Source organism: Polyodon spathula, chromosome 25 (genome assembly GCF_017654505.1).
Source record: "Polyodon spathula isolate WHYD16114869_AA chromosome 25, ASM1765450v1, whole genome shotgun sequence".
NCBI classification, from domain to species: domain Eukaryota; kingdom Metazoa; phylum Chordata; class Actinopteri; order Acipenseriformes; family Polyodontidae; genus Polyodon; species Polyodon spathula.
In genome coordinates this window covers 18,847,086-18,861,869 of record NC_054558.1, presented here as the reverse complement: position 1 = coordinate 18,861,869, position 14,784 = coordinate 18,847,086, and the positions used below count along the sequence as shown (strand labels likewise).

Genomic DNA, 14,784 nt, shown 5'->3' with positions numbered 1-14,784 from the left:
CAAAACAAGAATATAGTTTTGGTAATACAATTTTAAAAAGGAATGTGGATTTAACCTAGACACATGATACAATAAACTGCAGCAATATCTGGCACAGCCTTTATCCTCACCTTGCATCGTTCTTGGCACGGACACTGGTTTCAAATTTTAACCCATTCCTTGCAACATACTCAGCGAGCTTGTCAATCACAGGCTGGGTGTCTGGAGGAGGGGGAATAATGGCAGCCACTGGGGCTTGGGAACTAAAAAACAAAGAGAGAACAGAATTAAAACAGAGGATACTACATAACTTTTAAAAGTGAGAAGTAGTTGTTTATTTATAATGGCACATTTTATATATATATATATATATATATATATATATATATATATATATATATATATATATATATATATATACACATATCCTGTAACAACGTGCACTTGATCCTCGACTTACAAGCTTCCATGTTACAACAGGTGCACGGCACGCTTCCATTTACAACGCACAGCACTTACGACTCTTTTGCATTATTACCCTGCTTTGACTTTACGACATCGATACAGCATTTACGACACGGCGAGCCCCATGACATGCGTCATGTGCGCAGCTCAGTGTCTGAACCGCTGTACCTGCCGTGGTCGCCCTGACTCAGTCTAGCGGTTATTTATGCATGTAACTTTTTTTTTTTTTTTTTTAGAATTTATTTGCCCTTAGCAATGACTGATAAGAGCAATGGACTCAAAACGAAACCTAAGGTGTGAACTCCGTCACATGATTTTTTCAGGCGATCATAATTCCTGCTAGGAGTACACACACTGAATACGCCATTGGAAAGCCCCAAGTCTGTACTTTTAAACAAGCCAAGTAGGTGTCCGAGAAGTATGCACGTAATACCTGGGCTAAGTGTTAAGATTTAAATAAATGTTTGCATGAGTACAATATAACAGATCATTTTTGTAAAACTATATTATCTGAGTCAGGAACGTAACCCCAATTTCTAACATTGTTCATATGCTTCAACTTACGACGCTTCGACTTACAACGCGACTTTCAGGAACCAATTGTGTCGAAAGTGCAAGGACTGCCTGTATATATATATATATATATATATATATATATATATATATATACACACACACACACACACACACACACACACACTTACTTTATGTGTTTCTTGCAAGACTGCAAACAGACAAATACAATGAGTTAAGGTGATTTTGTTAGCTACTCCTACTTTAACAAGCTGAGTGACGCACCTTGTTGGCACAGTGGCTGCTTGAGTAGAAACCGTCCTGCTGGAGGCCTCAACTGCAGCCGGGGGAGGTGGAGGCGTGGTGCCCGGAGGGGGAGGGGCCACCACTCTTGAAGATGTTGGTAAAATTCCAGCGGGCAGAGAGTTGTAGTAGGTGTTGACGTCTATCCCGGGAGGAGGAGGGGCAAGGCAGTAGGTCCCATCAGGCAGCGTGTAGTACCCATAATACATTGCAGCTACTGTTGCTATAAAAAAAAAAAAAAAAAAAAAAAAAAAACACAATGGTGTTGATTTCAACTAAAGGTTATTTTTGAACCACTGCTCAACTAATATTGACTGAAGAAATAATACCTTCTTTAAGAACAAGGCTGTGCATTGCTCTTGTGCATTGTGTACTGTATTATTAAAGCGAACTGATTTTTTTTAATAGTCTACCGCAATTACAGAAACTTTTTTAAATTTTTTTTTTTTAAATACAGAACATGATTATTAACACAATCAAATTGTACAATTGTAATGTGTAATCACTGTAATTAAAACAAATTACAATTAGACCATTAATAAATCAATCAAACTTTGAAGTGTTACAATGTGAGAAAAAAATATCCACAATATTGTTCTATAACACAGGAAGCTGTCGAACGTTTTTTGCCAACAAACTGTGGGCAAAATATATTTGCTGACTATGTGCCGGCAGTTGTGCTGATTTGCAAATAATCCTCTCCTGACACTGTGAATCTGTACTCTTGACAGACACCCAACCCAATTTAAAAAGGTCAACCACAGCAACATTCGAGAACCAATTAAAGATTGATCCAGTCAAATGTTTAACTCTGTGCTTCTGCATGAGATGGAAAGAGGCAGCTACAAAGAGGCTGGCACATGGCATATAAATTACAGCATAGGAGTATACAGATCAGCAAGCGCAAAAATAGCATCGCTGCTTCATCCACGTACACCGAAAACCTTTCGTTTAAAAACGTGTTACTGTGGGTATTGAAACATTAGGAATCATGTTTCTGCATTTTGGTGACAAGTAATCATGTATTTTTGCTCGGACTCTCTTTTCTTTTGCTGGAGGAGCTGTATAAGAATCAGAGGACAGCTCCAGAGAGGATTGCTAGGTTGCTGATTACTCATCATGTCGCCAGCTAAAAACAATCCCAGACCTTTGCACTTCAAAAGCTCTAACAGCGAGCAGAGAGGCAAGTTTGAAAAAATGCTGTGAATTCCTGCAATGTTTGTTGTGCTACATTATATCAGACACTTAATAATATGGGAGACTACAACAACAGCACTGGTTTCTAAACACAGATGACTCTTAAATCGGTAAATGGGACAGCACTGTCAACGTTTGCATAAAGACAGATTTAAGGACTCATCAATTAGCACCTTCTTACTGTCTTACACCGATCCCTGTGTTGACTCCAAATAATAATTACTCCCTGAACATACTGTTATTACAAATGAGTAACATATTTCCAGGCCACTACTCTGGAAGCCTCTGAAGTGGACTAGCATTTTAACCAGATTGTTTAGACAGTCAAAGCTGTACTACTGCTGATCCTGCCAACTACTACAAGGGAAATTGATTTTCCTATTCAAGACATGAACCTAAATACAATGTAATCTGAAATAATGATCTGGTACTCACTGGAATGTATATTGCCTGAAACATAAAAGGGACTCATACAAATGATTACCATTATATTAGTATAAGAGTATACTAAAATTGATTTTGGAATTGGAAATTATTAGATACAAAGCTTTTATACAGGAAATAATACAGGAAATAATAAAAAGAAACAAAACCAGTAATATGCCATTTCAAAAGACTTAACTAGTGGTTTAGCTGAATCAGTATTTGCTTTTTATCTAGAAGAATCACTTAAAATAGTGCATTCTGTTCATTTATGCAGCCTACAATAACCAATGAAATGACAGCATGAAGAGGTAGCTTTAATTACAAAGCACATATACAGCATAGCAGTGCCACAGTGAAATGTTAAAAGGTAGCGGACTGCAGAATACAGAGAACATCTTTGACATCATTTTAATAGAAATCATGTTCCACTCAAGAGAAAAAAACAAGTTCACACCTCAAGAACTCCTTATCTGCAGACATTTAAATAGGACAGGGGAGCACATAACAAAATTGCACCACATTTACATTTTCTTTCGAGACGAACAGAATGAAAATGAAAATGCTGGCGACAGGCCCATATGAATGTAACTTATCTTTACATTGGTAGACAACAACAGTCGTAACAAAATACCACAAAATAGAAATACAAAAATAAAAACTGTGGCTACGTATGCTTTTTTATTGCATCAACAACTTTGTTTACGTTGTACAGGGGGGGAGCGTGCCTTTAAAGGTCTGTTAATCAATGTTGACTGACCTGTTTGAAAAATATTTGCTATGACACAATACCCATGTCCTACAACAACATTTGTCAAATTGCTGCAGTGCAGGTCTAACAAACACAATGGGCAAATACTGATCTAGACGACACAGTTTGAATGAAGTGTCTCACTGATCTCTTAATCCACAGAGTGAGGGAATTCGTTTTAATAGAAATGCCAGATCCGGACAGAACAGAACAGAAGCCAGGTCTATGGTACAAATCTCAGCCCAGATTAACAAGCCAGTCCCTATTTAGTATTTTACATAGCTTTCAAGTTCACAACTCAGTGAGATAAAACTACTTTGATTAAAAGTAATAATAGTCAATCTAAAAGCTACCATTTATTCAATATTTTATCCTTTAGATCGCATTGGTCAACACAGTCTTAATTAAAGCACTGCTAGACAGAGTTTTCCTTCCAGCAAAATATGACCAATCAGGTCTAAATAATTACCTTGAATAAGCACATAGTTATGAGAATAGGTTTAAGATTTACTGTACATTCTTAGGTTATGCTATTTGGGTTTTCTCTTGCAACTGTTACATAACATATCAAATACAAATCATGACCGACTTGCTTTCTCCGAAGATTATTTTACATGTTAGTCCTCAACAAGTAAAAGTTACCTTCCAACAACAAAAACAGTCTTTATTACTCAAATATTCAGTCAGCAAGTCTTCCACAGAAATCAAAAACATAATCTCCTTGCTTTAAGATAGACAATAGGCTTAACAAAAAACAAAAACAAAAACAAAAATATACCAACAAATATTTTTATTTTTTTTTTTCTCTTATATTCCAGAGTAATTTCAATCCTCACCTGCTGGAATCTAACTGCCTGCAATCAAGCAAGACTTTCAGCAGAGCAACAGATTTTGAAATCAACCACAGTTCATAAAAGAACCGCACAGAGGGAAAATCTAATTGATTCGGCTAGAGAGCAAAGCCTTTCACTAAAGACCTCAAAGCTACTTCTGAGGGACTGAAACTCTACTAATTTCATAAATAACAATATGAGGTTTATAAAGCTGTTAACTCAACCCAGGAACATCAGACCAAAGGGGTGAAAAAAACCAGTCTTGGGCATTCAATAATTTGCTGTATGATATCTGGTGTTAAGGATACAGCAGATAATTGCAATTTGAATCCATATTAATATATAATTTTAGGGGGAGGGGGGCACAACACTAACAATGTGTTTTTCTCTGAAAAAAAAAAAAAAAACAACTTAAAAGTAGACAGTTTATTAAAAATGCTTCATGGCAGCAGAAGCAATAGCAGGCCAGTGAGTTACCATATTCAGAGATGGTAACTCTGCTTAACTTACCACTTAAAAACAGAAACTCAACATCATCATTTATTTTGCATAGAATTAGATATCTGCTGAGAAACAAGATGACGGCGCTTCTGCTCTAGTGAGTAATAACTGCACCGTGCCTTTCTTTTACTATAGAAAGTATACTCACGGTCTGTAGGGTACTCTGCTTGCGCGGTTGTTGATGCTGCCACCGCCGCCGCTGCTGCTGCTAAACTCTCTTCTGCTTTCTTTGTTGCCGCATCGTTGTCTTGCTGGGCTTTCCGGACCAAGGCTGCCAAAGGGTGGTCTGGATCCATTACTTGCAATGGCTGAAATACAAATCAAATCTTTTTCTGTGAGGTTTCCCATACCAGTGTTTACTAACCCAAACTTTGCCCACAGGCATTAAAACCCAACAGCCTACATTCAAGCAACAGAAATCTGTACACTAATTGGTTGCAGTACAAGTGTCCCTCCTCAACACCAACAAAACAATGAAAGTATGCAATTTGGTTTCAGGAATACTAATATTACGAGTTTGCAGATATAGCAATGCAGTATTGCAACACAATTCTGTTCTACTCTACTACACATAAGCAATGCGCATACTGCAAGTGCTAAATCATGGTTACAAAATGACTTTGAATTCAACCCCTTTCATTTAATCAGTAATTATGCTGAGAAAAATAATGACTTACTGAAATCTGATACCGACTGGAATGTATTTTGCTTGGAAGGGACATGCATCCAATTAGTGAACAATCTATAATGAACTCTTCAGACAGAAGAAAATGGGAGTCTATGTATTCATTTTCTTGCAAGATTTCCCCCTAAGAAATGAACTGAATTCAATACATTTAATATAAAACAAACAAAAAAATACCTTCATAAGTTCTTCAAGTCTGTTGCACTTTTTAGAGGCAAAGAGACTGGGATGAAGGTAACATCCATCTTCATCATCGTCCGTGTCATCTGTTCCAGAATCTAAAAATCAGAAAAGATAGAAATCAACGACGCAAAAAAACAACAATTTTGTTTGATTGCAATGCACTCAATAATCTTTGTAAAAGAATGCATCCATCATATTAACCAAGTTTTATCTTACTTTAAGATACAAATCTTTACCTTTATCAGATATGAAGTATATAATGTGTTTAATAGGAATCCCCTTTAAGCTAGATTTCACTTAGTTATGTCCTTTAAGCCTAGGTAGAACAGGAAAGGTTACATTTACAGAACAAGCCTACATGAAAAAGAAAATCTTAATTGCTTGGTGCACTGGATTATTAATGAGTTTTCTCACCTAACAGTTCTATTGAAAAATCATTTCAAACTGATGGGTGCCTAGGGACCTGTATGAATTATGTGCAGATTAAAAGATTACAATTAGTGATCTGCAGGCTCTTTCTGTTAATGGAATCAGGACTTTCTTTTCCACATGGAAAATCTTGTTAAGCTTGCTATTGAGATTCTGCACTGAAACTGTCTGTACGGAAGAGAAGCTTGTGCTAAAATAACAAGTCCCTTTGAAAAAAAAAAAAAACAAGAGAGAGTGACAAATTACTTTAAAATAAGATTGCCTCAAAGGGAGCACTTTCTGAAATGGCTTATGAGCTGACTGCAGTGTTAATGCTGCATGTTCTTGCTGGCCTCCAAAATGCTCAATCCTGCAAACACTTACTCTGGTTCTCATCTGGTTTGGTCTCAGTCTGTGAGGTGTACCTGCCCTCCTTCATGGCCTTCAGGATGTGCTTGTAGTAAGGGTTCAGGTAGTGATCAAAGCGCAAGAAATCAAACTGGGAGTTGCGGGACTGCTTGGCTTTCAGCATGATCTCAAACTGAGCTCCTTGTTTGCTGACGAAACTGGCTGTGCGCTCAATGATTGCATGCATTTTAGTTGTTGCAGGCTAAATGGGGGGAGGGGGGAGAGGAGAAAAAAAATAACTCAGGAGTATATTTTTGCAAGGAGCACTTGAAAATGTAGCTTTATATCTAAAGAAAATGATGAATGCCCATACATCACATGCCTGCACATTGTGTTTAACCTATATATGCAAGGGTATAAGACACTCGGAGGTCCAAAATGCATAAATCTGTAGATTTCTAACAAACACAAATGAAGAAACATCATTTTTTGAGCAACAGTGGCTTTGAATAAGAAGAAAAGAAGGCACCATGGTTTAAAACATTAAAATGTCTTGGCGGTCTATGAATGGCAACCTACAGTTACACTTCCCAATTCACGTTCTTACAATGCATGTGCTGTAAATCAGCTTCACTTCAAACCAAAATCAGGCAACTTGTGCATCTCTTTACTATTTCCTTGAAACTTTAACGAATACATTCTTCTTGTATCCTAAGCAGGTACAGCTCCGCAGGGCTATGACGACTCTACACACTCCAGTTTGGACTTCTGAGAACTGGCATTTTCACACAGTACAGTACAAATGCAGAGAAGCTCGATAACTCAAATAGCAAAAACTCAAATTCTTGCAAACAGCAGGCCTGTGTTAAATAGGGCATGACTTTTTAAACAGCACTGAACCTTGAAAGTAATTGTGGTTGTATGCCGACAGTTATATGGGTTTTTATCAATAAGTTACCTGCTATAAAACAGCAATTAATAGGATAAATAGCTTTATTTGTTCTATTATATTAACTACAGTAGATTTACAGGCTGCCTATCGCCTCCATTGCTGGTCTTTTATTCTCATGATATTTTTTTTGTATATACCTTATAAAATTGTACATTAATTGAAAGCACATGTTCAAAGAATCAAGCCTGCTTTACTAATTGGATGCTTCAAGTTTAACAATTCAAGGACTCTGCGAAGACTATCAAAATCGCATTACAAGAACTGCAGGTAGTATCAACCATTCAAGCTTAAAGTTTCTTAGGACTGATCCCTCAGGCCGTGATTAGGATAAACCTTTTGGATCTGATAGGGCTAACCGCTTAGTATATGAAACAGAAATCAAAAAAGGGATCTTAAGATAAAATCTGTAACAAAAAAAACTTTACAGTAGATCACATTATCTAATATTATTCCAGAATTAAGGCAGCACTTAATCTGTAATATCCAGGCAGTTTAACCTTTGGAACGTGTAAACCTCCAGTGAAAAGTAAATCATTTTTATAATTAAAAAGGGATTTAACACTTTTGCAAGTGGAATTATTTTAGTAGCGTGAAAAGGATGTAAAATACTTAGGAAGCCCCAATGCATCGCAGCAAAATGTCTTCATTATAAGTATTCAGGATTAAATACAGTGCTGTTCTGTAATGTATTCCCCCCCCCCCCTTTTTTTTTGAGACAACAATTTCAGGAAAAAAGGTTATAGGTCACAACAGTGTATAAGTCGCTCCCTCCTTTTTTAGGACCCCCTAAATACAAATAAATACTTACAAAGGTTTTTGCAGTAATAATAAAAATAAAAAAATAAATTAATGTACTTACCAGCTCCACATCAGGGGCTACACAGAGTCCAGGGGGAGCAATGAACGGCTCTTCACTCTCTTCTGGTTCCTGTTCTGCTGTGCAAATAAAACAGGGGCCAATTAAACCCTTTAACATGCCAAGCATTACCTAAGCTTATTAAAAACTCAACAGATCACCTATAATGTATTCACATTTATTACTAATAGGTTAAAAGTCAACTTCCTAATAAACATTCAATTAAATGCTTTAAAAAGAAAACACAACTTTGATTTACAAACTTTTGGCTCAGGCGGGTTTAAAGGCATTCTGTTTACAGATTCGGGATAAAAATGTCTGGGCAGGTCATTTGGAAAATTAAACTGCATGCCGCGTTCACTAGGGATGCCGAGAGCATTTAATACAACTAGAACACTCATCCTAGCTGCAAGTTCGTCCTTAAACCATTGCCTTGTAAAGGTTAATGGAAGACATTTTTAGGGTTGATTAAATAATACGAAACTGACATTCAAAAACTGAACAGTCATTGATGCAACAAAACATTCAAGCTTAATTACATCTTATTAATCACTTTGTCAATGGCAAAACTTAGTACCTGTTTTAATTTTGACTTTTTAATTAATTAATTTTGAAACTGAGGCAAGCCTGTATATGTAAGTGTTCATAATCTGACACCTAATACATTACAATAAATTCAGCATTAAAGTGGTAATTTAGGGAGTATAATTATATATATATTGTGAGCAGGGAGAAGGTAAATTCTTCGCTGCCAAAGAAAATACCTGTGTGAATGGATTGTTTTCACAATGTGTTTAATGGTTAATGATCCTCTGCGCCTGGAAGTAATTATAAATTAGAACCAGGTGCAGGGTGTTTAGGAATGGCAGCTAGTCTGCAGAAGAGTGTGTAGCCCGCTTGGGAGTGTGTAAAGTTAGGTTCCTGCATTTTGTTAGCTAGTGCTTATTTAGTGAAGGGTTATATATATATATATATATATATATATATATATATATATATATATATAATATATATATAAATACTTCCGTATGAAGCCCCTGCCATGAAAACAACTAACTGTCATTTCACTGCTAAAGCACAGGTGCGAGTCATCATCTTTAGTGCAAAGCCAATGTTATAGCCCCCTGCTTTTAACATGGGATATAATTTCCCAAGTCTCGGTACAGGGTTTTTTTTAACGCTAAATAATGTATCATCATTTGTATCGGAACCTTCTACAGAACATTTTTTTTTTCTGTTTTCTCATTTATGCATTACTGTTACATTAACAAGGAAATACATCACAATTAAGTATGGCTTCCTATACATTTACAGTGCAGATGGCAATATATATATATACACACACACACACACAAAGCAGAATGTGATTACTAGTTATCACATTTATGCTAATCAATAAAAAAGTAATAAATTGTAATTAGGAATTAATCTGTTCCCTTTCAGCAGTTCCAATTTAAGATTTCAATATTCTTATTAAAATTGGCACAGTTTAGTAATCCATTATAATGAATCATGTAATATGTATTGTAAGTGTATTACAGGATTACATATAGAAAGTGCAAAAGCTCACATAAGACAGTACTGTCTATGGAATGCTAGGTGCAGGGTGGAAATGTAGATTTACACATACAGAAAGAGTGGGCAAGTTTAATTAAGCCAAACCTTACTAATCAGCAGTTGATGTTCATTATTCTGTTAAAATACATGAAGACTTTTTTTATTAGAAAATAAAAAAGTCAGTTAGAAAAGTGGGTTTCTAAACTGTCAATTTTAATTATCACATTCAGTACTTTGGAGGTCTGTCAGAACTCTGTAATGCTCCCTCTGAAAAACTTCTACCCTGTATTGGAAATCACTAAATTTAACAATGAGACAGGCGTGCATTCATCACACCACAACATACTTGCAGAAGGGTAATTACCTGAATAAGTCAAATAAAAAAAACTCCTGTTTTGCAGTCCCAATATTAGCTGAGCTACTGCAAAGGGAGGTTACATCGACTCTGTAATATAAGCTTTGTGGGGAGGATGACCAGTTATGTAATTGTTATTGTACTCAGTTAATTATACTATTTTTAAGCATTTGTACACAGCAAAATAGGCAGACCTTGAGGCTTCTTTGTATAGGTTCTGATTAAAGGGACATTATCATAAAGCACACAAACAGTAAATAGTGAGCAAGACTATTTTTTACACACAAGGCACTTTTACTCCAGCTAGTTCATCAACCAGCAATCCCTACTGCACTCACAACAACAACAGCAGAAAATGATTTGGTTAAACAGAATATTAGATGGTGCATTCAATCTGTGCACTAGTCCAAATACAAGTGGCATGCATTAAACAGGAAGAAAACAACAAGCGAGTGTAACACAGGCAGAGTTTGCTGTTCCCTTCTCACACATACACTGCTTTGATATTGAAAGTGACTCTGGGGTAGGAGTTCTCTAGTATGAAGGAAAACAATAGCATACCATAAAGCTTATTGTAAAATAAATCTGCCACTGTAGCTGGTGGATTCACTTACCAGCCTCCTTGGCTAACTCCTCCTCTTCTGTGGGCTGTGAGGGGTCGTAGTAATCAGCACTATATTGAAACCCCACTGCATTATAGGTGCCCTCGTCAGCCAAGGCCTCACTCAGGCGCTTATATTCTTCCTCTTGAAATTAGAAAGGAGTAACACAATTAGAAAATGATACACAGAACAACGGCTAGACAATAATAATAAAAAAAAAAACATTTAATAACACAGTTTGCGTAATGCAAAAAATATTTTTTAAATGAACATCACAAATGTATTACGCATAATCTGCGATTCCTATTCACAAACTTCCAACGATGCAGAGTTCACTGGTGAATGACCGAAGCATTTGAGATTTACAGCTGTGCCGATCCATCATGATTCAAAAAGCTTCAGGTAGCCTTTCAAATATTTACCTGTCTGTCTGTGGCATTATCTAACCAAGCCATTTTTCTGTCCGGAAAGGTTTAAACAAACCTACTGTTGTCCTGAGGCGTTTTGTTCAATGATCCCAGATGCAGTTTGTAAGAAAGGATTTTTTTTTTAGCTGGCTGTTGTGTTACTGAATATAGTTAGCCAGCATGTGAATATACTTGCACATATTTAGTCGTATGTCACTAATGATGTAATAATAAATAAAATAAATGATCATAATCATGTAAATAAGACACTGTAAAGAAGAGGATTGTAGATGGACAAATGGAAACTTGTGCATGTTGTAAGATTTGTCAGATCCCATTAAGGACAGGGGTGCTTACATTTTATTTAATCTTTTTAACCCCGGAGTAACTGACTTAGAAAAGCCAAATGTCACTTATCAACGAGACATGCTCTCGTGTATTGCAATATTGTTTATCGTTATTACAAGTGCAGTCCCATTTGCTCTGTAAAGCCCAAGGAGGACTTTATTTTGCATTAAAAAAAAAATCCTGGTGTCCAGTGAGAATTGCAAGGTCTCCTTTTCCTTTCCAAATGGCTACTGTTAAACAGATCACAAACAAGTGAGTACATGAGCAACCGGTGGGCCAAAAACAACACTTTGTACACAGGCAAGTACAGTTCTCAGACAAAGAAAAACGTGTGCTGTAAAGAAAGTTTCCTCTGGGTGTAGTACCTTGCCTTGCCTCTTCCTCAAGCAAGTCCGTATGTAAGGCTAAATACCTCTCCTCGTCACACAGGGCCTCGATTCTGGCCTCCTCCTCTGAGAGATGGTAGTCGCGATTCCATGATTCTGCATCGTACTCAGAGAGGTCATGTAAATGCCCGCGGCCATCGTACCTGGAAAATGAACATTAGGGTTAACTTAGTGAATCATACTGCTTTTAGCACACCACATACTTACCCTTAAGGGGATCCTAAAATTAAAGAATAATGGAAGTACTACTGCAATTCAATATTTTTTTACAGCAAAATACAGCACATTAATACAGTACAATTTCTATGAAGCGCAGGACAGAAACCTAACTTAAAAATATAAATATATATTTTTAATGAATAAAAGGAATTACTTCTGGAAGAGAAATGCATAATAAAACTGAATTATACTCGAGCTGTGATAAACAGAAACCCTGCATGGGGACTCTCACAGCTTACCTTACATGGTTCAATCAACCATTCCTGTTTTTTTTTTCCTTTCTGTGTAACTTGGGGCAAAGTATTTTCTTTCCTCTACAAATGAAAAAAATGTACATCCACACAAACCCGAGCACATAAATACCTATCCGTTAGAACGAAACGGACGAAATTTCCCTGCGTTCACTCCGCTATCCCACCTCTCAGTCCAGAGTTCTTCGGCAAAAGAAAGGTGCAGGCGCTGATGAGCCAATCAGGGCTAGGCTCGACCCCTAGCCACTTCGCTGAGGAAATAAGGTCTGGATTACGTGATAGAGAGACACACACATACACATTGGAAACAAGTACTGCGACATGCAGATTAAGAAGGTTCACTATCATTAATGGCAAACAGATCTAGGACCAGTCTAAAGTTTTTATTTTTTAAAATAACGCTGGAGTACATGGCTATGAAGACTACATATGAATATATTTATTTTATTTATTAGTATTTGGTATGGTGGGGGTTAATACTTCTGGATAACATTCCTCAATTGTTACCAATTTTAGATGCTTTTATCATGTTAATGTAGGGTCTCTTCCAAACAACATTTATTGTTAAAATAATATTGGGTGTTCCCACCATTAAATCACTTAGGAAACTTTTTGCATATCAACGCTGTACTTTTGTAGACTGTTTAAAAGGAAATATTTACATGCAATAATGGTACCTACAACATGTCAGCTGAAATTATCATATACATATTGTATTTAGAATGCAGTCCCATGCCATGTACATGAGTCCTGGTTGCCACTATATGTTAAAGAAACCTTGTGAAAACATTGAAGGCAGGTAGGGCAGGCGAATGAAAATCAAAATGAACCTCCTTAATTTACTGTTTTCATTTACAGAACTGAAATTTGCTCTGGTCTCATTTCAACACCAGCCAATTTTGCCAGATCATGCACACAACAGGCCTGTATTCTAACATGGCAACAAAGAAATGTAGGTGCCTTCAGGTCAGTGGCTATGAAAACATTAATGTACACTAGGTTACACTAGGTACACAATGCAAGGGAAATATCCTGAGCAAGCACTGCCAGTGGTAAATGTACCAGAGCAGATTCTTTGAAAGATGCAGCGTCCTTTTCCCAGTAGTGGTCAGAGATCGGATTCTGGAATGGCAAAGGGGTGTTCTAACTTAGAACTGTAATACAATTGTGTGTTTTATACCCTTAGTCATTTATATAAGCGGCTTAATAATTTACTGTTTAAAATACTACACTGATTTCATGCATTTGCTGGACCAGGGCTCCAGTTTAACACATAGGTTGGCAAACACCCAATTGTGAAAAAAGTGACCTATTAAAATGTATAAAATTACTGAAATTGCGGTAAGTTTTGTACAGTACCAAGCCACAAAAAAAGAAGACGCAACATCTTAATGTTAGTACAGTTTTGCTTTTCCAATATTTTATGCATTGCGTCTTCAGCTTTATCGAAAATGTATGCGAAAGCCAGGCAATCTGTTGTCCGCTGTTGTGTCAAGGACTGATTTCTTAAAGAGGAAAGAGAAAAACAACACATCCCAGCTGTCCTTTTGGAAGGCATTACATTAGTTGATTAGGTATAGTTTTCCTTTTTAGTTTATTAAACCGACCTATCAATCATGATGCTCTTGTCCCCCATCCATGGGATAAGGTGCTTGCCCTGTTCGTGGTAGAGAGCCCTCTCATCGTCCCGGAACACCTTACACTCATAGCCGAACACCAGCAGCTCGGCAAATTTACCAACGCTATCATTTGTCTTCTTACTATTCACAGCCTTTTGATCCTTCTTACTCACGCCGCGACGATACATTCCTGCAGCGGCAACAGTAAATTCTCAATACGAGTTATACACCCTCTGTTTAAAGTTTGTTATTCTAGTAATAAGTACTAGAGGTGTAAATACTCCACAACACTTCAAAAACATAACATTCACACATACCAGTCAACATGGCGGATTAGGAAGATTCAGTGCTAATTTGACCACAGCAGATTCGTTAAAAAAACGCTTTGATTATTTTATTTAAAAAAAACATATATATAATAATATTACTAGTTTGTACATGTTATTATATTTATATTTTTACTAGTGTGTCGTATTTGTGCTGTATCTTTATAGTTTATCACCCAAACAGGACATCTGCTCAGCTGAATGTGCTTTGCCAAATCGTGAATTATTTCTCTGGTTGCTGGTAGACGACGTAGGATGAAAAACGAACATTCAAAGTAGTCGCATACTTGAAACATTAGAGCTTTATAAATGTAGCT

The 14,784-nt window shown here is 36.7% G+C and overlaps 1 protein-coding gene across 7 annotated transcripts in view; it reads right to left on the bottom strand.

Moving 5' to 3' along the window:
* Positions 1-14,474, bottom strand: part of LOC121299453 (splicing factor, suppressor of white-apricot homolog) — a 38,569-nt gene extending 24,095 nt beyond the window's left edge. For 3 of the 7 annotated variants that reach the window (XM_041227156.1, XM_041227153.1, XM_041227155.1), the window contains exons 1-9: positions 14,130-14,474; positions 12,032-12,195; positions 10,924-11,055; positions 8,401-8,477; positions 6,626-6,851; positions 5,828-5,928; positions 5,114-5,273; positions 1,243-1,483; positions 111-242 (exon numbers count right to left, since the gene is read on the bottom strand). In XM_041227156.1, coding sequence (XP_041083090.1) covers positions 111-242; positions 1,243-1,483; positions 5,114-5,273; positions 5,828-5,928; positions 6,626-6,851; positions 8,401-8,477; positions 10,924-11,055; positions 12,032-12,195; positions 14,130-14,329 — 1,433 coding nt within the window. In that variant the 5' untranslated portion in view covers positions 14,330-14,474. The remainder of the gene's footprint in view (positions 1-110; positions 243-1,242; positions 1,484-5,113; positions 5,274-5,827; positions 5,929-6,625; positions 6,852-8,400; positions 8,478-10,923; positions 11,056-12,031; positions 12,196-14,129) is intronic. The other 4 variants (XM_041227157.1, XM_041227158.1, XM_041227154.1 and 1 more) reach the window with 3 other exon arrangements.
* Between the last annotated feature and the right edge of the window lie 310 nt (positions 14,475-14,784).